Here is a 26,743-nt window from a genome sequence, read left to right as displayed (position 1 = left end):
GAAAGGGAGAACAAACAAATGTTTCTCTCATACAAGTGTATAATACACAAATTATAATACGTTTAAACAAAGTAAGCATACTAGTATTACGCATGAGGAATTTGAGTTGAAGCCTAGGTTACTATTTTCTATACCAGACTATTGGTATATTTAATATTCTAGTCTGATCGGGATATAGATTAATCCAACCTCATGGCATATTCACATCATTCAGGGATTAGTAACAACATTTTATTATTGGAAATGGTAGTGAGATATATTAGCAACCCAAGTCCAAGGGAGACCACTCAAAATTAAAATATTTTACCAAACTTTTACCGCTGGAAGTGAGATATACGAGTACAGCCATTCCAAGGGAGATCACTCAAAATAATAAATGTACAAAACATCTCTGTTTGTCCAGGAATTATAAGTTATTTATGGAGTTCTTAATATCCTTATAAAACTGAAATGCATACAGCATATTATATACTTATAGACATGAACTAAAGACATGAACATGTCATAAACATTCTTTAATGTTGGTGGTAAATTTATGAAATTTATGGAACACTCAATCAAAATAATTTGACAGAGTAAATCAGGTGATAAATACCAGTCTTGATAATTATTTGATAATTGCTGAGAACAACTTGCAATTAATAAATTACAATGTTCAACACAAATTTACAGCACACAGTGTAAAAATGGATTTCTTCTTAATTGGGTTATAACTAAAAACTCTTGTCCAGTTTATTTAACTTCTTTTATGTGGTTACAAGGAAGATGTAAAAAAAATGGTACTTGAAATGACAGGCAACACACATTTGACAGCAGACAATGACTGAACAAAATAGCATATATCTAAGAACTTTCACTTCAGTTGAGCATGCAATATTTGATTGGGCTGCATGCCACTGAGGCTGTGACTCATGGTATTGATATCAATGTAATCTTACCTGACCCGACTTTGCGACCTTGCGGCTTGTAATTCTTGACTTGACAACTATTCCAGGCACTGTTACTTCCACTTTAACATAAGGTTGGTAAATATAGGGTCAAGTGTTTGGATTGAGTTACAGTCCCACTGCTCATTATACAACTGTTTTAACCACAATCACTTTTATCTCAACAAGAGGAAGGTAAGTACATGTCTAGCTGAGAATTATATTTATGTAGCCTACTAGACAACTATTCCAACACAGTCACTTTCACCTAGACAGTTTGGATGTCAGTACATGTCCAGTGTCTGACTCGAGTTTTCTGCTGCTTACTAGATAACTATCCCAACCACTGCCACTTCCACCCAAACAGGAGGGGGCCAGTATAGTGTAAAGTGTTTGGCTTGAGTAACAGTTCTGCTGGTCACTAACTGTTCCAACAACAGTCGCGTCCGCATAGACAGGATGGAGTTCCGTGAATGTACAGCGACTGGCTCAAGCTCTATTTCTCTTGCCTGAGATGCTTGAGCTCCTTGGTTGCCAAAGTGCCCTCTGTACATGTACATCAACTGTGTATTTGAAACAGAAAAAAATAATTAGCTCATTAATTATTTCCCAAAAAAGGTAAACACAACTCTGTGAATACATACTATTAATGCGTTAAAACTTGTTCAGCCACAAAACAACCTATCAGATTCTCAAATCAAGTGTGAAAAACATCTAATTGAAATCAACTTACCAACATTGCTACCCGATTGCTACCCCAGGGCTCAACATTAACCTAAAAACCAACTTGCCCTGCCGGGCAAGTACTTAGAAAATCTACTTGCCCTGAACGTAAAGCCACTTGCCCAAACATGAAATATCACATTAACTGTAAACCTCATATATTTTTTAATAAAGATCAAAATGATACACCATAGAACCTTTTTTATTTTGCACATTTAACAAAATGATTACAGCAATTAAAGTCTAATTAAAGTCTAAATGTAAATTTGTGCCAATGTTTGATTATTAATGTAATAATTAGACTTTCCTCCACGTCTTTGTCAGCAAACACAGGTCCTCAACCATTCAAACTCACTTTTCCATTGTGGTAAATAGTTGTGTTTTCACTTAATTCGTACTTTTTGGCCATTTCGGATGATTTTTCTATACATTTTTTATTGCACTTTGCAGACTTGCAGTAACTTATTAAGCCGAAGCTAAATAAACTAGACATTTCTCGTCTGCTAACAATACTGTAAACAACAGGTGAACAAAGATTGTTGAAAATGTATGTCGAAAAATATTAAATATATATATACCGAAGCTATTTGTTGTTGTTTTTATATAGTTAAATAATTTTAGTAGTTTTCTATGTGACTGAAAACACCAACGATGTTATATGTAACTGAATAGTAATGAAAAAGAAAAACATAATAGCATTTGAAAGCCGATGTTTGGAATCCCAAGCCATTTACAGCGTTTCTAAAAATAAGTTTGGAAATGCATGCGCACCATGCGTAGTTAGTTCGGACTTCCCCAAACAACAATTGCCGAGGTAAATTCGTGCATTAGTATAATCGTTCGTGATTATTTGTACCATTTAACCACAGAAACACACATTTTTCTTTGTTCTTTTTTACACTTGCCTGTGCGGACAACTAGATTATAAAATAACTTGCACAAACCAAACTTTTACTTGCCAGGGGCCATCGGACAACCGTTAATGTTGAGCCCTGTACCCAATATAATTTCACTGTTTTATTAAAATTTAATTATAATTTAGTATAAAACTGAACTCAAATAAAAATTATCTCAATAAAATGGGTTGCTATGTCTGCTTTACAAGAGAAATCATAGATACATGACGTAGAAGTCTCAATCACAATTGTAAAATTGTGTTTTTTTAGAATGCAAAAAATGAAGCTTAATGAAAATATTTGTGTTTTGTGTGTTCTTTGACTATTCAAGAGTTCATTAAGCATTACATTTATCAGCTACTGAGGTGTTTTCATGGCTCTATTGATAGTGAAACAAAATACACCAATTAAATTGATGAGATGTCATCAGGGCATTCTCGTTCTTAATATAAACAAAATCATTCTCTACTTGCTTGGGTGACGTAGTATTGTAGTGAAAATAAGGTCACTTCCAACAGCCTTGCTGTTGGGCTAGCTGTTTAGCGACCTGGTTTAAGTGTCTGACTACCACTCTGGTCAGGTCGTGGGTTCAATCCCCGGCTTGAGCTCTGCAGTATTTTCACATAAGTGTATTATTATTTCACACATATAATTCACTACTTGCTTGGGGGACAAAGTATATCAATATGTCACACCAAAGGAAAGTTCTCTGTTGCAATAGGCATTAGGCCATCTGAACTTAAAAATTCTATTCACTAAACATATTTTTTATATAATTGTAACAGTGTTTTTTTTATCATTCACATTCGGGTCGGGTAAGCAGACCCATTCCCATTGGAAAAAAGTATACATTTTTCCCAAATGGAAGCTAAAAATTCCCAATGGAAGGTTTGCAAAAAAAAAAAAAAAATTATTTAGATCTCAATATTTTGTTATCTCCCATCCAAGTTCAAGCATAGTAAATATAATACTGGACACACTTTTATTCTCAATTTTGAAGCATATTTTGCAAAACAACAACACCAATTCCCAATTTTAGTCAAAACGCCGCTAATTTCCCCAATTCAAAGGGGCCTGGCCCCATTCCCAAAATGGTGAAAAAAAACACTGCGTAAACAGTTGTCCTTATTCTCAATATCTACCTCCCTAATTGTATCACGAGTGATAACAATGCAATAGTATAAGGTAAAATATGTTTATATTCACAGTTCTCAATTTATAGAATGTTGAACACAAGTTCACAAATAACTAAAGGTTTACTATAGACAATGACAAAAATGCTTTATAATCACTAAAACAAAATATAAACAAAAGCACCACATAGCAGGTGCCAAGGGGCTTGGCTGCAGGTGCTGTTTAGAATAAATGAAAGCTTGTCAGAATTTTTTTTAGAGGTCCCAGTGACATTGACCTTTGACCTAGTGACCCAAAAATGGGTAAGCCGTGTAAAATTCATCAAGTTGCATCTACACTGCGGGAAATCACGTGATCACAAAAGTACATCGTACGCACAAAATGGCGGAAAAAGCTCTCGCTTAATAACGAAAATATTCTCATATTTTATAATATCTAAATTAATGATTACTATGCGCAAAGTACCCGCTTAGTCTCCTTATGTACTCTGGTAATTGTCGTTTTTCTGAGATTTCTGTAGTTTTCTCCAACAGTCAGACACAAAAAACAATGAAAATTGCATATCGTCTGAACATACTTTATTTTGACGCGTTTGCTATTCAATATGACAAACAAACAAATAAATATAACAGTTTTTGCTTTCTAACATGCTTATAATATTTCGTACAAGGTTGTCCACGTTGTTTAAGCTTTTTTAGATCTGTTGCGAGTAATTTGGAAAATAGTACATAGTACTGAACGTTTTTTGTTTGAGTACATCGTCTGAACGGTTTTGAGTACATCATCTGAACTGCTTCTGTTTTACTTTTAATATCCAGTGATTCCCAGCAGTGATCTACGTATGAAGTTCCAATGTTATGTTCTGACAGAGATTTGTTGACACCATGTTAACTGTTAGGGTAACAAGTAATGCATCAACAACAAAGTACAGTTAACAGCGCTGTGTTTATGACTTCCTAATTCATGAGAAAAATGTATTCCTCGCAAATTAATTTTGTATTTATCTTCACCAATTATCTTATAGTATATTTTGAATTTGTTTATGGTGTCAAAAAGATAAAAAATATCTAACGGGAATTTCCATAATAAAATTATATTCTTAATATTCTTAGGTATCGTCAATATTCCAACAATGTTCATATAGTATTTTAATGGTGATTGCAAATTTTATTTTATATTAATTGAATCTCATGATATACCAAATTTTATTTTATATTTATTGAATCTCATGATATATCATTTTCATCAAATTTTGTATGCTTTCAGAACGTCTAAAAGGGATATTTCGTTATTTTTGGAGACGAGTTAATGAATGACGTCACGCCGACTCACGCACACCAGCTATATGCAGACTCTGCCCACTGGTTGGCAAAAGGTGGTTGGCATAACGCTGATCTATATAGAAAGATTGTGTTGAAAATTACTGATATTTCCACAATTAATTTAATCCTCAAAACACACTGAAACTCAATTACATTATTTGTAATAAAAAGCTTTTATATAAAACATAACATTGTATTTCTGTTTTAGCTAATTAAGCATGTGAAGATATGAAATCAACATGTCCAACATGAATGTACACAAAAATTTCAATGCACAAATGCACAAATGGAAAGTGTGTCTACTTTAAAAATAATGTGCATGTGTTCATACGCGTTGGCACATGTAATCTGCCGTTTAATTGGCCTTTTGATTGACAGATACTTATTATCAACACAAGTGTCAAAAACATTAGTGTGTCTACTTTAAAAATAATTTGCATGTATTCATAATGATACGCGTCGACACATGTAATCTTCCCCATAATTGGCCTATTGTTTGAGAGATACTAACTATCAAACTATCAATACGAGTGTCATAAACATTAGTGACCCAATGTGTCCCCCCCCCCCCAACAGGTAGGAAGGTGTTTGTCCAGTAATTAAGCAAGCTTAATGATGCTTTCACTTGTATCTTGAACCTTGAAAAATGCACTTTCTTGGTCTAAATAAAATACATTTTATAATATAGAAGGAACAAAAGACTAAACAAGTTTTTGCATATTTCTAATACTCGTCAAATAAAATGGCGGTTCATTGAAAATAAACGTTTCCAATATTAATTCACATACCGGGTAATTTATTTGTTGTTCAATAAAATACTTTATTTCTGTCACAAAACATTTGACAGATTGTAGATATCGCATTATGGCTTCCAAATCAAATAACAATTTTATGGTGTTGATCATTTACGCTAATTATTACAACAAATAACAATACAATTTATTCCAAAGCCGATGTTGGTGTGGTGTGATATAGTTCTAAATTAATGTATTGTGTTTTAGAATTCATTTAAGGCCACGACTTTTTTTTTTATTGGTTTACAAAAATTATTTTGAAAATGGTCCATCGGGCGGTCGAAAAAAAAAAAAAAAAAAAAACATTGGAAAAAAAAGTTAATACTAATAACATCAGAACAAAGACAACATATCTTTTATAACCTTAAGGCCACGACTTTTATATTTCTTGGTTTACAAAACCGCCGACCCTAATTTTTGGAAAATGGGAAAAAAAATAAAATCGGAAAATCGTCTTTTTTTTAAATATTTTATTCCCGACCGCACTGCAAAACGAGCGAAACGAGAAAAAAAACGATCCGGTTTGAGTACGGTTGCGAATAAAATCAAGTAAGTACAATCAACGATTGGTTCACATATATTGCAGAGATCGGGATGTTTTTCAATGTGACACATTATGTACCAGTCCTTTTATGGGCACTTGTCAAAATTTATTTCGGGTAAAAATTACAGACAATAAGAAAATCAGCGTCAGTAAAATGTCGACCCCATCAAAATTTATTTCCGAGTCTGTGACGCAACTATATTGTTTAACATGTTAATTATATTAAACAAACCCGATATTATAGTAGATAAAAAAGTATTTGGTAATTAGTATAAATAATCCAATAAAACACTACCATTATTTACGATATATGTGTTTAGGAATTTTGTAAACACGTCCGCCATAGTTTATAGGAACTGTACAGAAAGTTTGGAAATCGGAATAAATCGGTATATCTCGGAAAATCATTGATAAATGTATTTGTCGTTTCAATGCTTAGGACCGAGTAATTTCGGCAAATCGGAACTCAACTTGCGTAAAACACTAGCTCAATTAACCGTTAAACTCCGCCTCCGTTCTCTGCAAAAGATTCGAAGGCGGAGCTATGCACGTGCTTTTTTAAATTGGAGGATTGCAATTGAGAAACCAACACACGATTGGTTCGGCATGTTGATTGCTAGACAAAGGAAGCCAATTTTTTCGGCGCGAAATTTGTCGCTTTATTGCTTCCGACAGAAAGCGGCTTTCCTTTGATGACGTCAAACTGTCAATTCACACAGACTGCACATTTTCGGAAGACTTTAACTGACTCCTTGTTTACAATTCCAGTAAAAAAACATTTGCTAACATTAAACTTTGGATTAAATTATCAAAATAAAGCAAAAGCGAAGTTGACAAATATGATTAAATTAATTCGCGTCAGTTCAAATAAGACGTTTTGCGTTGTAAATCAACGAGTTTTCATGACAACAACAACTTTGACAAACATTACCGCGACGACGCATGGATCGATCAACCTCGATTTTTTTTTCATGTACGATCTCATAAGTCGAGTAAGAGCAAACACATACCGGGTAATTTGTGTATGAGTAGTTTATCTTATATAAGATTTATGCAACGGGCATCGCATTGCGTAATGGTGCGCATCCAATTATGGAAATGAAGCGCAGTTTTTCGTTTTAATGAGAGAAGAACGCATGTCATGTAATGGAGTGTTTAAAATTGCCTGATGTTACAAAAGGTGCTGTTAGGACTCATTTCATTTAAAGATATAGATGTGTTTAATTGCATAATTTGATTTTTTGTCTCTGTGTTAAGGTTATAAAAGATATGTTGTCTTTGTTCTGATGTTATTAGTATTAACTTTTTTTTCCAATGTTTTTTTTTTTTTTTTTTTTCGACCGCCAGATGGACCATTTTCAAAATAATTTTTGTAAACCAATAAAAAAAAAAGTCGTGGCCTAACACAGAGTCAAAAAATCAAATTATGCAATTAAACACATCTATATCTTTAAATGAAATGAGTCCTAACAGCACCTTTTGTAACATCAGGCAATTTTAAACACTCCATTACATGACATGCGTTCTTCTCTCATTAAAACGAAAAACTGCGCTTCATTTCCATAATTGGATGCGCACCATTACGCAATGCGATGCCCGTTGCATAAATCTTATATAAGATAAACTACTCATACACAAATTACCCGGTATGTGTTTGCTCTTACTCGACTTATGAGATTGTACATGAAAAAAAAATCGAGGTTGATCGATCCATGCGTCGTCGCGGTAATGTTTGTCAAAGTTGTTGTTGTCATGAAAACTCGTTGATTTACAACGCAAAACGTCTTATTTGAACTGACGCGAATTAATTTAATCATATTTGTCAACTTCGCTTTTGCTTTATTTTGATAATTTAATCCAAAGTTTAATGTTAGCAAATGTTTTTTTACTGGAATTGTAAACAAGGAGTCAGTTAAAGTCTTCCGAAAATGTGCAGTCTGTGTGAATTGACAGTTTGACGTCATCAAAGGAAAGCCGCTTTCTGTCGGAAGCAATAAAGCGACAAATTTCGCGCCGAAAAAATTGGCTTCCTTTGTCTAGCAATCAACATGCCGAACCAATCGTGTGTTGGTTTCTCAATTGCAATCCTCCAATTTAAAAAAGCACGTGCATAGCTCCGCCTTCGAATCTTTTGCAGAGAACGGAGGCGGAGTTTAACGGTTAATTGAGCTAGTGTTTTACGCAAGTTGAGTTCCGATTTGCCGAAATTACTCGGTCCTAAGCATTGAAACGACAAATACATTTATCAATGATTTTCCGAGATATACCGATTTATTCCGATTTCCAAACTTTCTGTACAGTTCCTATAAACTATGGCGGACGTGTTTACAAAATTCCTAAACACATATATCGTAAATAATGGTAGTGTTTTATTGGATTATTTATACTAATTACCAAATACTTTTTTATCTACTATAATATCGGGTTTGTTTAATATAATTAACATGTTAAACAATATAGTTGCGTCACAGACTCGGAAATAAATTTTGATGGGGTCGACATTTTACTGACGCTGATTTTCTTATTGTCTGTAATTTTTACCCGAAATAAATTTTGACAAGTGCCCATAAAAGGACTGGTACATAATGTGTCACATTGAAAAACATCCCGATCTCTGCAATATATGTGAACCAATCGTTGATTGTACTTACTTGATTTTATTCGCAACCGTACTCAAACCGGATCGTTTTTTTTCTCGTTTCGCTCGTTTTGCAGTGCGGTCGGGAATAAAATATTTAAAAAAAAGACGATTTTCCGATTTTATTTTTTTTCCCATTTTCCAAAAATTAGGGTCGGCGGTTTTGTAAACCAAGAAATATAAAAGTCGTGGCCTAAGAAGTTCTGACTTATTTTCTTATTAAAAAAATGACTAATTGCATATATTTTCCGTATCAGTAACCAGCGCTTTTTCCCAAACAGTGACTGCGCATGCACAAACAAGCCCAATGTAAACAATAACAATTAACTTGTCTATAACATAAATAGGATGATAAATAGTGCACACACATCTAGACCTTTGCATAAAGACACACTCTTTCTACATTTGAGGGGGGGGGGGGTGTTTATTTGAATATTTCATTAAAAAAAGCAATTTTACCTTATTTTGCAAAATGAGTTGCGCCTTAGGTTATGCAATGGTGAACAACTTCTCTACCTAAAGCGCATTGATTGATGTAAACAAATCGATATTTAGGTGAATCTCTACACTAGGTCACCGTACGATAGAGAGATACTTCAAGAAAAGGGGAGCAACTCATTCATCTTTCTTGACAAAATGTACAGTTTACGATTCATTTGTTTGAGAAATTGAAATTGTAGTTATAAAACCATCGTAAATTTATAGTTATTGCAAACTAATAGATGTAAGAAACAAATATTTACCTGTGTCATTACATTATAAGCTTTATATTCGTTACTAAAATGTATGTTTTATGTTCGTTCACTAAACGCGTTGACAAACGACGCCATCTTAGGTTACATTCAACTAAAACATCGAATATCCCTCAGTAGTTCGTAATTTCTAAAGAGTTTTTTTCTCTTCTTGCATAAAAGCAATTTTACAATTTTAGACTTGTAATATGTGGCTATTATAATAACCTATATGTATCTTGAGTATTTTTATGACGTAAATTGCATTCTTCTGTGTTTTCTGTTGTATGGGGCTTTTGTCGAGAAATGCTTTGTCGAAATATGGCTGCCAAAACGATGTTTGTACTGGTGTCTGCATTCGCATGACATGCCCTTTTATTGAAATTAATGAAACAACATATCGATCGTTAAAATAATGCCAGGCTTGCAATAGGAAAAAGAAAGGCTAAAAAAATGCTTTAAACGTTTGCAGTATTATAATGGGATCCTTTCGGAATTGGAATTAGTATAATTTAAATGGTAAAAGCACAGATACTGGCATGTTTATGTTGCAAATATTCATCTACAAGCATGATAAGAAAACGATTTTTTATGATTGTTCGACCATTGGAGTGCTAGACAAGATGAGAGATGTGAATATTTGGGCCAAAATGAGTGGGCATGTAAGGGACGGGAAGGGGATCCGGTTGGGAAGAATAAGTGTTAACTTTCCGAATTACCTTTCTAGCAAATAGGATGATCTTCATATATTTAAATTTCAGATGGAGAACAAGATTACAAAAAATACACAATGACACGGATGTATTCCATTCACGCCATTCTCTCTTGTTTCGTAGGCTTGATCTTTTATCCATTTAGCCACAAATTGAGAACAAATCAGTGGCAGTCTTGCTCCAGGCTGGAAGAATGTGAACACGCCGTTAAGAACTTTATTTGTTCAAATATCTGAAGTTATTGAAATATATGTGAAAAAATTTTAAGTGCATAAAGACAAGTATCCTTGCAGTTTGTGCCGATATCTTAATTAAGGTATATGAATACATCCTTGAATACGTCTGAAATCGGTGACAAACTTTCAAGTTGCGTTTAGTATAACCGTGCATAGCCGTGCAGTGCACAATGCATTGTTAAACAAGAACGCAGACTTATTAAATAAAGTAATTCTGGTGTATTTCACACTGCCATAAGCAGCAAAAATCTGTATGTTATGTACTCGTTGAAATTCTTATTTTAAAAAGTGCTTGTTCCAGACAAATCTCTGTGCGTAGGTTGTAATTTTGGTATTGAAAGTGTCGTTAAATCAATTTACCAAAACATACTGTCATGTGTGGCGTATTCTGTAATAATTATAATGTCAAGTAAAATAGTTGAATGAAAGTCATAGGATTCCAATCCGGGACCTCTTCGGGTCAGATATAACGCGATTCCTCTGTGTCTGTCAGGCTTAAATACTGTTCAGCCTATTTAAAGTTATATTATGGGCATCTCACAATTTATAGGTGTATATCGCAACCGTTTTTATTTCATGTGTGGTGTTTTCACTTCATATACAATAATATTTGTTAATGCAGCATCAACATACTATAATGCTAAAACAATATCCCGGAAAGAGAAAAATAATGCATTTGAACATGAAAATGATTCGATTTCAATGTGAATCTAAATTTAGTTCTAGTGCAGATTCGTTCATACGACACAAGGACACTATTTTGTTGAACGTATCATTTCGGCTTAGAGGACTGGGTGACTCATGTAAAATATCGAATATAATATATATTTTTATAAACAATTAGAAGAAAGATGAATTGCAGATAATTGGTCGGTAACCACATTTTAACTAACTCTTTTGGTTGTTAATTCTTTTCAGCTCAAATTAACAGTGAAAAATGCCTATAATATCACTTTTAAATGCCTTGTAAGAAAATACACGTACTTTAAAAATTATCATTACAATGCATTCCAGACGCTTTACTCTATTAATAAATGTATTTCCTTTACAGCCCAACCGATTTTTACAACTAACCTCCAGATCTGAAAGGTTACGGTAATACATGATTGAATTAATACCTTGACGATTTTGGGAGTAAATATTTAAGTTTTTGTTTGTTTTCAGTTATTCATTTAACATATCCAGACTCATCGGAAAGTTACAGTCAGGTCCAGCTGTTAAATCTTCATACTAGTATTCAACAACTGACCTGTAAGTGTGATTAGGCCCAAAAAAAAAATAGTCTTGGTTCAGGGAACCCGACCGACCCTATTTTTTGCCCCCGACCCTAACGATTTTTTGGTCCATGGAAAAAAATCTGATGGCGAAAATGCTAAAATCTCGTAAAATTTCATTGAAAACAGCCACCATTTAAACCTGGATTGGTTTTCTATATTTTTCTCTTTGTTTCAATGAAAGTGTTCGCAATTTGAACAGTGAACAAAAACCGGTCTGCACCTGTATACGAGACATTGCTTGACCTTATTGTTATTGAAGTGCGCATGCTAGCTGGCCAATCAACATTGAGCTCGCTTACACATGAAATAACGTTGTTGAATGAAATGTAAAAATGGGTGGAGCTATGGAGTAATATTCGGTAATTCATGCGCAGACACTGTGCACTTTGAATACACAGTTAAAATTGTCGTCTGCAAACAAAATAGCGGCCGGTCGCAAATGTCGTATTATTAAAGATTAAAAATGAAAAGAAGCGTGACAATAATTTAATTATTTCCAAGCTGTCTATTGATCTGAATTTAAAAGTGATAATTAAATAATTAGGTCTATGTCGATGATGTTACAACTTTCTGTCAATTTCCGATCAAATGAAAAGATGATAATTAATTAATTTGTTTGTTTTACTCGCACACTATGCTCACTGACAGCAGCGTATTTTAATCAAATGAAAATGTGAAAAACACGCGCGGTTTTATTGTAATTAAAGTTTCGTATTTTTAACACATAGGAAGAGTCATTCATCTAGTCTACTATAAAAATGGAATTAACCACTTTGTCTCTACAGTCGCTAACATGGCGTCTTTAACCTTAAAGCGTCGTTGGACGAAAAAGAGTCATAAAAAAAAAATTAAAACACAAAACACTAGAGCATTCCAAGAGTCATGGAAACTTGACAACAATTGGCTTCGCTTTGATAATGAATCAAAATCAATGTACTGTGACGCCCTTAGCCTGTACAAACCAATAGCAACATTCAAATGTATGTACACTGCTCACTTCCTGTGCGATGCGCTCAAACCCATTGCCATTTTATAAAAAAATGTACCAGAAGAAAGACTTGTGCTATTCTGAGGTTACCCTCCTTTTGACAGCCACTATTCAGACTCTTGAGCACCTGTCGGAGACTAGGTCAGGTCCCATGATGAAAAAAATTCTGAAGGTCACACCCCAAACACCAGAGACTGATAAAGATGGCTTGTTCACTTTTGAATATGAAGGTCACACTATTACAGACAGACAAACAAAAAATGGTTGGCTCAAAGAAATTTTGGGCCAGCGCTAGCCCTGAAGAAGTGCATAAAGAGCTAGGAATATTGAATAATATACAACGACTAAATACCACATGTGCAATGTTAATCATTTGGTCAGTGTTTAAACAATCATGGGTGCATTAACTGACCCTTTTTCACCCTGAAATCAGTCGACTGGTTAAAAAAAAAAAAAAAAAAAAAAAGAAAAACCTACCTACCCTCCTTCATTTTTCTGGCCATGTTCCCTGAACCTAGACTATTTTTTTATTTGGCCTTATGATTCTTTAGTTATGCATACATGCATTGCACTCGACAACACCGTCTTCAAATAGTGATGCTTTTTGGTATTTTATTTCAGATGTACATCGATGATGAAGTTACAAGCTGGACAAGATATGACAGACGCAAAAAACTGAATCGCCATGGTAACGGTTATTTTATCGAAAATTCTGCTATTACCGGTATGTGGTTATTAAAATGTATTTAACAAATTACAAAATGCTTGCTCGTTGTAATAATAACGCAATCAAAAATATAATAATGCCCCTCTCTCTGAAGAGTACTTCCATTGCTTCGGTTATCATCGGTTACCTTCAGTTATTATCGGCTATCATCGTTAACCTTCAGTTATCCTCGGTTATCATCGGCTATCATCAGTTAGCATCGTTCTCATCGCATCATTAAATATACTCCTTAGCAGAATTAAATAGTAGTATAACGATTTTTTGACAAAATATATACCGGTAATTTAAATGTATAATCAACAAACAATGTTCAATATATACAAACAATCACATATCAGGCATTAAACTAACGAAAAACGCATTGAATGTTTCTACGCGACTCTTGATGACATGACACTTGATGAAACTTCTGTTGATATGAGCACCGTTCTGTGAAAACGTAGCGTTTTGCATGTGCGTAAAGTGTGTTCCCAGATTAGCCTGTGCCGGTCAAGCGTTCACTCGCCGTATGCTGCTATATGGAGTTATACGACGCAGATTTCTTCCTACATGGACTAATGACGAATAGCGTTCCACTCTACAACATAAAAAATCAACATGTTAATTAAACAACACTTGTGTTGTTGATGTTTAAGGGTTTTTTTTTTAATTTATTTTGTGTTTTTTTTTTAAAGTAAAGAAATACTTATATTATGAATCATTTGGCTCGAAGTTCGTAGCTCTCAAAGTTTTTTTGTAGGTCCACGCGATTTCGTGCAAATGGGAGTCGTCTAAGAAATGCAGGGGGGGGGGAACAGTGCACTGCAACATGGTATTTAGCCGTTGATATTTCTCTTAAACGCAATCAAGATAAAATGCATAGTGTGTGTGTATAACGTCTTTATAAATGCACCGGGAGACTCTCATAAAGGGCCATCACCCCCTAAAAGACTTTTCGGCTGCATTATGATGTATAATGATAGATACATAAGACCTCCCGTATTAGACTTCACGTTGGTCGAACGTCTAATGCAAACAACGAGTACTAGAAGTCTATACTTGAGAGTGGTCACAAATCATTCGAACCCCTGCTGACAGTGTGTTACCAGGAGGACACGAATCTGCTAAAATAATTTAGCCGCGCTAATAAATTCGGGGCTGTATGCAGTCCGCACGTGCTTATTAGTGACGTCTCTTTCCGCGTGTACGATATTTTTATATCAAAGTAAGTCCTTTCTCAGTGAAAATCCTAGCGAAAGGCGGAATGTTTTGTCCCTGATTAGCCTTTGCGGACTGCAGTATGCCCTTTTTTGTAAAGCGCGATTCAATACGTTAACTTCAGACTGCACAGGCTAATCTTTGGACGACACTTTACGCACATGCATTAAGTCCCGTTTCCCCAGAGCGCCGATGATATTGTTCCAGGTACCTCACCTTTATGTATCCAGGCAGGTTGGACCAAAATCCGTAGTTTGGCAAGAGTTCCTTCCCCTCGGCGCGGCGCACGAATTTCATGAATGAAACACCGCCGATGATGTAGATGAGCAACAAGCAAGCAAATCTGTGGACGGCAATCAGAAAAAAAGTATAAATGAACAGGGCTCTTGAAAATTTAACGTTTTCAATACAGATTTTGTCAAATTATGAAACTTTAGAAATATTATCAGGAGATAATTTATGTTTACTGATTTTGAGGAGACCCTAACCTCACACTCGGCCAGTGCTGCCCTTTTATTTATTACAAAAATATTTTTTTTTTTAAGGTTTGATCATTTATAAATCTCTCATTAAATTGTAATTAATTTATTCCTTATTGTAGACATTTAATTTTTAATGGTTTAACAACAATGGGAATAATATATTCTACTAAATATTAATGACATATAAATTAATACGCAACAAGGAGCATTCCAGATACGTCCGCGCGCTCGAAAGTGCCCTTTTGACAAAACAAAGCTCCCTGCCCTTATCAAACCCTAGCTGGAGAACTGCTTGGCCCATAATGTTTCGTGAAACATTGAAAGGTAAATAAAAGTTAACCTCATAGCAACACGATTCAGATTCAATAGCAATAAACAGGCAAGACACTTCAATTTAATGAGCAGAACCGTGACTTTATGAGAACGGTAATTGTAGTAGATAATTAAATAAAAGATAGGCGTAAGGGATATGGTGTCCGCCTAGCGATCGGGAGGTCACGTGTTTGATCCCCACTGTGGGAGCGTTCATTAGATATCCCCCATAGACATCAAGTACTGGTTCTAGGCCCAGGACACGGACTCGAGAGCGTTTCAAATAAGCCTTAGGTTTTCTATGCAATCGAGCTAAACTAAGGCGAATTTACATAGCGGTTGTGTGATTCAATCTGTGTCCATCTTTAGCCCCATAAAATAGTTAAATTATTGCAAATTAATAACACTCGTATAGCCCAGTTACTATTAAAATGTTACGATCAACCATATTACCGAGACTCATACGTGTTTCAGAGAGAAATATCGTCACAAGATGACCTACTTGCGTCAGTAACCGTAAAGTTTATTCCGTAGTGATAACCACGGTGCCTATACCACGTGACTTTTTAAGATCTGTGTTGGGGAATAAAGCGCGACCCAGTTAAGGTTTTTAATGATGCCTTTTTAAATATTTCACCATTTTTAATGGGATAAAGTGGACAGCCCGCTCATTCGTTAGAGTTTTCTAAAGGTATATTGATCTTTGAAAACAAAGTATTTTTAGTAAAGTGCAACCGCGCATTTGTAATATGAAGTGTGGGGACTGATTCGACATTTTCTAACCGTTCAAACGCGCGGTTGCATTTTACTGAAAAAAAATTATTTGTTTGAAAACATCACGATACCTATAGAAAACTCTTACGAGTGAGCGGGCTCTCCACTTTATCCGATTAAAAATGGTGAAATATTTTAAAAGATATCCTTAAAAATGTTAACTGGGTCGCGCTTTATTCTCCCAACACAGATTCGAAAAAGTCACGTGGTATAGGCACCGTGGTTATACGACTCTTCGCTTGATCAACCTATTAATTTTATTATTGGAATATCATATTTCCTATTGAAGGATCGTATGTTCAATCGCTTAATTGATAGTTTCAATATGTATGTTATTAGCAAATTGTATAATATTGATCATTAAATGCTCAAAAACCTTGATTAAAAAATGAATCTAATTCTCGCTCTGAGAAAACCGGGCTTAATGCATGTGCATAAAGTGTCGTCCCAGAGTAGCATGCGCAGTTCAACACTTTTCGCATGTACATAGTATTTTTGTTTAAAAAAATTCTCGTTCAAACAAACAGCCAGTCTATGCGGAAAGTGTCGTACCTGATTAGCCTTGTGTAATGTACATGCTACGCTGGGATGACATTTTACGAACATGCATTAAGCCTGGGATGACATTTTACGAACATGCATTAAGCCTGGGATGACATTTTACGAACATGCATTAAGCCTGGTTATTCTAGGGAGATGCTCATATTGTATCTTTATATAGGACAATATTTTATGAACTTTTCGAATTAGCACAGTATTAAGTGTCGACCTATTTTTTACCATTCTGAAGCAATGTGTAAATTGCTTTATGAGAACAGCATAAAACCATAACGGCCTGCACTTACTTAACAGGCTGTTCAGATTGTATGCGGTTTGCTGCTCATTAGTATCTCATGGTTTGGACATGTAGCCTTTACAATTTAATTTAAGTAATAAAGGTATTCAATTCCAATTGATTTCTAAGGGACTACGTGTACACGCGTCAAAGTGTGCGCAGCACAGGATTAGGTGACCCGAAATAAAATTGTTCCTTACATAATGAGAAACACCACTCCGCCACTAATCCCTCCTCCTCCCCCTCCTCCTCCTGTACAAGGCTTCAGCGGCCCGGCCTCGTTACACGCCCCCGGACATGCGCACACCGTCTTCAATGTCAGCGTCTGTAGGCGCAATCACAAAAATCTCTTTTCATGGCTTGCATAAACTTATTTTGTCAGTAATAAACTTGCATACTCTTATTTTGGGAGTAATAAACTTACAAAAACTAATTTTAGGAGTTATAAACTTGCAAAAACTTATTTTGGGAGTTATAAACTTGCATATACTTATTTTGGGAATTTTAAACTTGCATTAAATCATTTTGGGAGTTTTAAACTTGCATAAACTTATTTTGGGAGTTTTAAACTTGTATTTGCTCATTTAGGGAGTTTTAAACTTGCATAAATGTAATTTTGGAGTTTTAAATTTCCATTAACTCCTTTTGGAGTTTTAAAATTGCTTAAACTGATTTTGGGAGTTTTAAGCTTTCTTAAACTTCTTTTGGAATAAAAACTATTATTTGTTCATCTCAGTAGTTCCAAATTGTCAGTCATCAAAACTTGTATCAATGCTCAAGACTGTCATTATCCTACACGTGAAGTCATTACTTAAAAAGTGTTCATTTAAAGGGAGGCTCCGTTTAACATACATAATACATAAACATTTACGAAAGGTCTTAATAAGCAATTGTAATTGCCACAAAATATTGGTGTTTGATGAGATTGTAAGTGTTTGTTTGTTTATTCTGTTAGGTTTCATGATCAGTACATATATACGTTAAACCCAGCAGCTTGAGTATTGTTTTGAGTTGGTAAGCACACTTTCTATTGTTGTATGTTAGGTTTCGTTCCGCATCATGGAGCAGTAATGCATATGTTGTTTTTTGAAACTGTTATTCAATGTACATGTACATGATATTATTTTGAATCAATATTTCAATATCTTTAATTTACCTTTATCGAATAAGGGTTTATTCCTAATTCGTCATACAGTGCTGAAAGATTTGATGACACATTGAATTGTGTATTTTAATTCTTTAAAAAAAAGTTTGCATGAATGATCCCTAGTTCTTTTCAAGAATAATATCCCCAGATTTCAGTTGGGAATTCATATTATTTACAAACCGATAAAAGTGGATGAAGTATTATGTTACCGTGATCTGAAATTGATTGTATTGTTTTATACCATTGATTGTATTGTTTTTTATTGTATTGTTTAATACCAGTTTCCGTTTTTAAATAAAGTTAAACCCAAATATTTGAATGATGTGACGATTTTAAACCGTTCTCCATATAAAGTAAAGTCACAACTTGTAAATGAGTATTAATATGCATGTATTCATACATACAAGTGATAAACATATATTTATACGGACGTATGAGTGGATTAGTGATTAACATGCGTGTGTACGAGCATATGAGTGATAAACATACATGTGTACGAACATACGAGTGATACACATGCATGTATATGTACATATGGGTGATAAACATGCATGTGTTCGAACATATGAGTGATAAACATGCATGTACACACACAAACGAATGATAAACAGACATGTCTACGTACAAATGAGTTAAGTCCAGTAGCCCCCTGCGCAGTCATTATGGGTTTACATGCATGTAAGTCACATACCAGCTGCACTGTTGTGGCGCTGCAATTTCAGAAAATGATTTAATAAATTGGTTTTACTACCCACAATGACCTCACAGGGCTGTCTAGAACTCATATGTACGTATACATGCATGTGTATCACTTGAATTTATGTATGTATGCATGTTTAGCACTTTAATTAATGTATGCATGAATGTTTATCACTTTAATTCGTGTATACATGCATGTTTATCACTTGAACGTGTGTATACATGCATGTTTATCACTTGTGTTTATGTACAAGCTATTTTATATGTAAATATGATTGATAAATGTTCGTGTATAATGTATAAGAGAGATATGAATGCACGTATTCATCAATACAAGTGATACGCATGCGTGTATACGTACATATGATCTAAGTCCAGAAGCACCGCCGCCCTGCGCAGTCATTATGGGTGTGCATGCATGTATGTCACATTCCAGTTGGACTGTAGTGGTGCTGCAATGTCAGAAAGAAATTTCATGCAATTCTCTTCAAAATCTGTAACTGCTTGTATGTCAACAATGACTGCGCAGGGCTTCTTCGCTTCGCTTCTCGATTTAACACTTATGCATGTATGTATACATGCATGTTTATCACTTGTTTTATGTACAAGTTTAAGGATATGCACATATGACTGATTAACTGGAATTGTTATGTATGTATGCGTGATTCATATGAATGAATGTAACATACATAAGTGTTAAATCCAGAAGCAAAGCAGCTTATATCGCTGTCCCTTAATTATGAACAAACATCAACGGTGAATTTCAATAATTGATTTTCGTTCTGGGAAAACGGGGTTTAATGCACCTGCGTAGAGAGTCGTCCCTTATTAGCCCCTGTGCACATGCATTTGGCCCGGTTTTCCAAGAGCAAGAATCACACCCTGACTGACCCGACAATCGGGTCAGTTTTCGCTACAAAATGACCCGGGTTCAAACTCCGATGAAATATTTTTTCATGTAACTTATTTTCTTAATATTGTTACTTTCCGAATGATTTTAAAACCATAGTTTTTTTATACATAACATTAAATTTAATTGGAAAAAAATGCTTCACGGATTTATGTAAACAAATCAGAAAACGTCACATATATATGTGAACAAGTAAAAAAAACTTTACGTGTATATGTGAAAAAGTCAAACAACTTCACGTATACATGTGAACGAGTCTGACAACTTAACGTATACATCTTAACTGAGAATTTTAAGGTCTTTATCAGATCAGAGATAGGAGACTTGCTTGTATAAATCAAAATTAAAGCACATTCTTAGAAATTTCTATTTAAAGAATATTCTTATTCTTATATCAATGTCTAAGAATTGATTGATGAATACGAGCCATGAACGTACGTGGGGAGTTAATGACCCGCACTGTATCCAATCAGAACTTACGTGAGGAGTTAATGACCCGCAGTGTATCCAATCTAAACTTACATTAGGAGTTCATGACCCGCGGTATATCCATTCCGAACGTGCTTAGAAGTCCATGACCCGCGGTATATCCAATCCGAACGTGCGTTAGAAGTCCATGGCCCGCAGTGTATCCAATCAAAACTTAAGTGAGGAGTTCATGACCGGCCGTGTATCCAATCGGAACTTACGTAAGTCCATCGCGCAAAGTGTATCCAATCAGAACATAAGTTAGGAGTTCGTGACCGACCGTGTACTTAATCAGAACTGAAGTGAGGAGACCATGGCCGGCCGGATATCCAATCTTAACTTACGTGATAAGTCCTTGACCAGCCGTTTATCCAATCAGAACTTGACCACCGTGTATCCAATCAGAACTTACGTGTGCAGTCCGTGACCGGCCGTGTATCCAATCTGAACTTACGTGAGCAGTCCATGACCGGTCTTGTATCCAATCAGAACTTACGTGAGTAGTTCGTGACCAGGCTTGTATCCAATCAGAACTTACGTGAGTAGTTCATGACCGACCGTGTATCCAATAAAACCTTACGTGAGTTGTTCGTGACCGGGCGTGTATCCAATAAGAACTTACGTGAGCAGTCCGCGACCCGCCGTGTATCCAACTTCCAGACCGGAATCTCCCGCGCCAAACTGCGCCGTCTGCTGGTCGCCAATGTCACTCGACTGCTCGATTTTGTTAGTCTGGCAAGCCTGGAGCAGACGACACATTACAAGAGGTTAAAGGTTACTTTACACTAAATCAGTTTGTATCATCCGGCGACCATTCGAATGAAGTGACTATTTCGAAAGAGTCAATTTTCTCTTCCGCTTAAAAAGTGATTTAGCGACCGTGATCATGCTTTTTCTGATTATTTCATGACTACATTTTGAAATCTGTTTATTAGAAACCTGCTGTGGTGATGCCTATATTGCTTAAAGCTCGATTGGTCATAGTCGGCTCGGGTGCTTCTTAAACGTACCCCGGGTACTCTTATGTAAACTACAATTTTATCCGGGTAGGAAAATATACTAAAACGTATCCGTGAATATTTACGCTAAATTCACGTTTAATAACATTATACTTAATCATTCGTTTACCAATTTTAATTAAAGTTTTAGACCTGCGATATGACTTTTTGATTTTCTGTTGTTCTTTTTTGTTCGCATATTTCCAATGATATTCTGCATCCAAAATAAAAAGAAACCCCCAAAAAGTCAGGTTTTAAAGGCATTTCATTCCAAATTACAGCCTGTTTTAAAAAAAAATAAAATATAACCATTTAATTACACATGTCGGTCCTAAGAACATGAATATTTGTAAAGCAATACTCAGTTTAATAATTAGTGAATGCAAATATAATTTAGACATATATCTTTTCAGCTCCATATTAGTTTCGCCATCTTCTTTGATTTCGACCAAATTATAGTAGTTTTACGCACATACTTGGGGACAGTTCGAGGTGACTCAAAGTTTCGTAAAATGGCGGAATTTACTACCTCCCATTCACATTGCTGATTTTCCCAATGTCAGTGTTTTTCGCACAATTTTGCGACAATGGCGCGGTACCAATACTTTTCCCAATTAGGCAAAAAAAAGACAATCGCTGGAACCGAACAGTCCGGTCCGGGCGATGTTCATTTTCGAATGAGTCTACTTTACGGGTACATCGAAACAACGTAGATATGAGTAAAAAGAGCTAATCTAAAAGGATTTGGATTTTTAAATGTTTTTATATGAGTTATGTAGCTACTTACCTATTTTATAAGCAATAATGGAAACAATCTCTACGACGCTTCAATTTTAGCGGAAATAAAAATTATCATATTTGACGTTTGACATAATAATAATGACGTCATGAGCACTTGCGCTTATTATTTGAAAATAATGTGTGTGTGTTTTGCTGTTTTTGTGTGTGTCGCTGCTTGTAAATTTAATATAGATCATCTTGATATCAAAGTATTTGTTTTGTTTAATCTGATTCTACTTACTATAAATGATAACGTTATAGTTCCGAGTAATATGACCTACCAACACATATCGACTGATATACCAATATCCTGTTGAACTGATATAAAATATATATCGGGCAGCAATATATATCAGGTAGATATAAATGTAGCGGTATGATAAAACATGATTAACATACATGTTATTAATCAATTGCAAAGCTCAAGCCAAGGTGGAGGAAAAATTACAATTTAATATGTAACTTGTCAACAAGCACGAGCTTTGCTCCACCAGCTTGAACAATTGCGAACTTTTAACCCATTTATGCCTAGTGGACTTTCCCATCCTTCTAAATTGGATCAATTTATTTCCAAAATTAGGGATGTCTAGTATATTTATTTCTATATTTAGAATATTTCTAAAATTCTAAATTCCTTTCAGCAAACAGCGTAGACCCAGATGAGACGCCGAATCATGCAGCGTCTCATCTGGGTCTACGCTGTTTGCCAAGGCTTTTTTTTTCTAGACGATAGGCATAATAGGGTTAAGGGCAAAACAGAACATACATTTATTACGACTTGTGCATAGTACATCGTCAGTCTTAACCATGCGATAGTACACATATATTAGAAGATCGAGTTCAGAGAAATTGATCATAGGGTAAATAGTCGTGTACATACAATCTAACAAAATTCATGACGTGGTTTGAAAAAAAACACAAATGTTTATGAGAAAGGATGCGTATCATCTTGTAAATATTTAAAGAAATTAACTAAACTTGTCTGTTTTACATGTGTATAAAGATACAAATATATTTTAGTTGTGGAAAATAAATATAGGAAATGGATCATCTAACAAATATCAAATGGATACTGGTGACCATGCATGTCGTATAAATGTAGGCCAAACCATGTGAAGACGCTGCAGAAAGTGGACTATTTTATTTATTCATTAACAATCTCCTCTGCGACACGTGCAATACGATCATTGTTTATTGATTCTTTTCTATGAAAGCACCGTTCGAAACTATTGCATTTAACACGATATTAATATCATGTTTCCATTTGTGAATGAATATAACTGGAGAACTCAAACCTCTTGCATAAATTATACAACTCTGTCTCGCGCGGATACGCGTAGTAAGCGGGTATTGGGCTCCTAGTAGCTAAGGCGTATCGACCTGAATTTTAGACTTACCACCTTAGACGGTCGCTAAGCGACCATCTAAAAAATCCTACAAGATTTGGTAGGATTTTTATTGTTGTTAAGTACTATATTATGAAAAGTAGTATCTTTTTTTATTTTGAAAATAATGTATACGCTTAGGTTCATAGCAAAAAAATAAGGTAACTAAATTTTAAAAAAAAGTAAAAATAACAACGGTAAAACTTGTGTACCACGTAGATAAGCTATCATCAAGTGGTTGGTTATGAAGGCAGGGTTTTGATTCAGCTATGCTGGTTCCAGTCAAATCTTTGCGTGGAGGTTGATTGAGCGAACGGTGACTTACCGCGACTTGTTCACAACCGCCCTCGGAGAAAGGATAGCACGGGTTGTATGAGTATACGCTGCCGTCATCTCCTTTAATGTCCTTAAACCTGCACAACAAAGTAAGAATGCTGGTCAATAATATATGAGTCGCATTTTGAGAAAACTGGGCATAATGCATGTGCGTAAAGTGTCGTCCCAGCTTAGCCTGTGCACTCCGCAAGGACGGTTCTTGCCGCATTTATGCTATTTTTCGTTCAAAATAGTCTCTTTTTGCGAAAATCTGGTTTAGGCGGAAAGTATCGTCCATGATTAGCGAATGTTAATTAATCGTCGTGACATAGTAGGAACGAATCATGGAGACAATTACCGCTTTTACGATTTTTTAATGATGTCCTTTCTAAATGAACATCAAATCGAGGCGGAAAGTTTGGCCCCTGACTTGTCGGGCATGACACATTGTGTCTTGTTCTGAGAAAACTGGGCTTAATTCATGCGGGTAAAGTGCCGTCCCAGATTAGCCTGTGCAGTCCGCGCAGGCTAATCAGGGACGACACTTTCCGCCTTAACTTGATTTTCGGTAAGGAGGGACTTCCTTGAAACTAAAAATACCATTAAAACGGAAAGTGTCGTCCCTGATTAGCCTGTGCGGATTGCACAAGCTAATCTGGGACGACACTTTACGCACATGAATTAAGCCCAGTTTTCTCAGAACAAGAAACCATTACGCACATGACTTAAGCCCAGTTTTTTCAGAACAAGGCTCATACATACATTATGTTAAAACAACAATTCATGCTTAAATATTTTTATATTATTTCATTTGTGTGTACGATTCAATACTCAATATTCACTACGAATTTACAACAATCGTCGTTTACGTAATTTCTTAACATTGTTACCGCCGAATTCAAAACTGCATCGTTACACACATTACAAATTTAGTAATTTTCGCTTTTTGTGAATAAAAGGGATGTTTATTTGAGAAAATGCGTTTCGAGAAGAGGAGCATAATTATTATGTTGTAATTACTTTTACTTAATGTCACCTATACAGGCCGATTCTAAGCACGTTAGCAAGACTAGCAAGCGACGTGACCTCGCGTTTAACAAATACGAGTACATTTAAATGGGAAAAAAACATGATGACGCTGTAAATTATCTTTCACGTGGCCGACTGTCAACTGCATGTAAATTAATCAGATGTCATGTCATATGACCATGTTAAATACATTATTAATTATTAGAAAAGGGCCATCGCTCGCTCTGTGTGTTTTTTTTATATTATTTGCCAGAAATAAGCCAACAAATACGAGCGAAAAACTAACTTATGTGTTACGTCTTTCATCGACAGCTCATTGCGTTATTATGGCTCAAAAACGAAGAAATCATTATTTTATGCCTATTGAGCAATACAAAAGCAAGAACAACATATCCATAAAAATGCATACAATGTTTATAGCATGCTCAGAATTATAAATATTGGCAATGAGTCAATTTATATTCGAGTGAGTGCGTGCGTGCGTGAGCGAACGAGTGAGCGATCGATCGATCAATCTAGCGAGCGAACGAGCTATTGAGTTCGTGAGCGAGTGAGTGAGTGACTGAGCGAGTGAGTGACTGAGTGAGGGAGTTAGTGAATGTGCGAGGAGTGCGTGACTAAGCGAGTGAGTGAGTGACATAGCGAGTGTGCGAGTAACTAAGCGAGTGAGTGACCTGATAATTTATTTATCAATTTGTTAATTGATCTTATGGTATAATGAGTTACTGATAAACTTGCATAGTGAATGCTTAAGTGTTTTTTCCCAGCGAGAAACTGTTTTATTGAAAACACGTTTTACAAAAAAAGTGTCTCAAAAGAAAGGTAAACGCAAAACAACAATGATATTTAACAAATGAAAACACGACTCACGCGGGTGTGCCGTCCGTATGTCCAAGACTGTTCAAGTACACTCCCCGCCCGTCTGAGTATTGACACGAGCACTGGTCCTGCCCTATGCAGTCGTCTTGGCAACACACTGACCCCAGCCAGCTGACCCCTAGCAACAGTGACCAGTACACAAGATGGCGCCGACCTGTCATCTTGCGTTCGTCCGAGTGTGCGTGTATGTATACATGAAGTGTCGGAGGTAAGTGTTGGAGAATTTCATCGAAGCGTGTAAGTTCATGTGATACACGGGTAAGTTGTTATCTCGGGCGAAACTTATCTCATACTTATTGATAATTGTGATGTACAGTACAATGATAACGGACATAACGGGTCGATAGATATAATTGTGTTACTGATATTAAAGTGGCCTTTTCACAGATTTTGGCATATTTTGAAGTTTGTCATTAAATGCTTTATATTGATAAATGTAAACATTGGATCTTAAAAGCTCTAGTAAAAAATCAAGAATAAAATTAAAAAAAGGAAAAAAAGTAGCCGGTACCATGGCTCGAACCAGTGACCCCTGGAGTCCTGGAATTAGTCTGAAATAAAAGCGCATTAGCCTTCTTGGCTATTCCGCCGGGTATACACAGTTGATGTATTTTATACCCTATATCAGCAAGCTTCGTAGTTTCGCAAATTTAAACGACAACAACAGAACTCTCTAAATTATTCAATCGTTTTGCGTTGCAACGCTTTATAATTTTTTGGTTTTCAAATCGTGAAAAGATACATATAATGGCTATATTGGACTATGGTAAATGTTCAGTAATACTGTTTCCTCACAAATATCATAACTAAAACGAAAATTTGCGAATCTGAAACAACTTTTTTCAATTTTGTCAATTTACCAAACCGTGAAAAGATCCCTTTAA

The 26,743-nt window shown here is 35.4% G+C and overlaps 2 protein-coding genes across 4 annotated transcripts in view; both read right to left on the bottom strand.

The window, feature by feature from the left end:
• LOC127863446 (uncharacterized) overlaps positions 1-12,501 on the bottom strand; it is a 453,451-nt gene extending 440,950 nt beyond the window's left edge. The window contains exons 1-2 of one of the 2 annotated variants that reach the window (XM_052403181.1): positions 9,721-12,501; positions 939-1,489 (exon numbers count right to left, since the gene is read on the bottom strand). The gene's annotated coding sequence lies outside the window, so the exon portion shown is untranslated. The remainder of the gene's footprint in view (positions 1-938; positions 1,490-9,720) is intronic. The other variant, XM_052403188.1, reaches the window with a different exon arrangement.
• A 1,007-nt stretch (positions 12,502-13,508) lies between these two features.
• Positions 13,509-26,138, bottom strand: LOC127863415 (uncharacterized). 2 transcript variants are annotated; one of them, XM_052402946.1, is made up of 7 exons: positions 25,851-26,138; positions 23,962-24,049; positions 21,096-21,214; positions 19,022-19,106; positions 17,450-17,574; positions 15,063-15,189; positions 13,509-14,226 (listed from the first exon to the last, which is right to left on the bottom strand). In XM_052402946.1, the coding sequence occupies exons 1-7, from the start codon at positions 26,018-26,020 to the stop codon at positions 14,164-14,166; spliced, it is 777 nt and encodes a 258-aa protein (XP_052258906.1). In that variant the 5' UTR covers positions 26,021-26,138; the 3' UTR covers positions 13,509-14,163. The 2 variants fall into 2 exon arrangements, with proteins under 2 accessions (XP_052258906.1, XP_052258898.1); XM_052402938.1 differs by lacking the exon at positions 19,022-19,106 and adding an exon at positions 19,457-19,547 and having other exon boundaries at positions 25,851-26,137.
• Positions 26,139-26,743: the final 605 nt, after the last annotated feature.

Source organism: Dreissena polymorpha, chromosome 1 (genome assembly GCF_020536995.1).
Source record: "Dreissena polymorpha isolate Duluth1 chromosome 1, UMN_Dpol_1.0, whole genome shotgun sequence".
Taxonomy (NCBI): domain Eukaryota; kingdom Metazoa; phylum Mollusca; class Bivalvia; order Myida; family Dreissenidae; genus Dreissena; species Dreissena polymorpha.
The sequence above is the reverse complement of the archived record's forward strand: the minus strand, read 5'-3'. Positions and strand labels throughout refer to the sequence as shown.

What these genes read in the sequence shown, in the direction of transcription:
- LOC127863415 (XM_052402938.1), bottom strand. Translation starts at nt 26,020, where the DNA reads ATGACAGGTCGGCGCCATCTTGTGTACTGGTCACTGTTGCTAGGGGTC. An exon ending in CATACGGACGGCACACCCGC is followed by an intron (nt 24,050 to 25,850) that starts GTGAGTCGTGTT and finishes TTTGTTGTGCAG; the next exon opens with GTTTAAGGACATTAAAGGAG. An exon ending in ACCTGCCTGGATACATAAAG is followed by an intron (nt 14,227 to 15,062) that starts GTGAGGTACCTG and finishes TTTATGTTGTAG; the next exon opens with AGTGGAACGCTATTCGTCAT.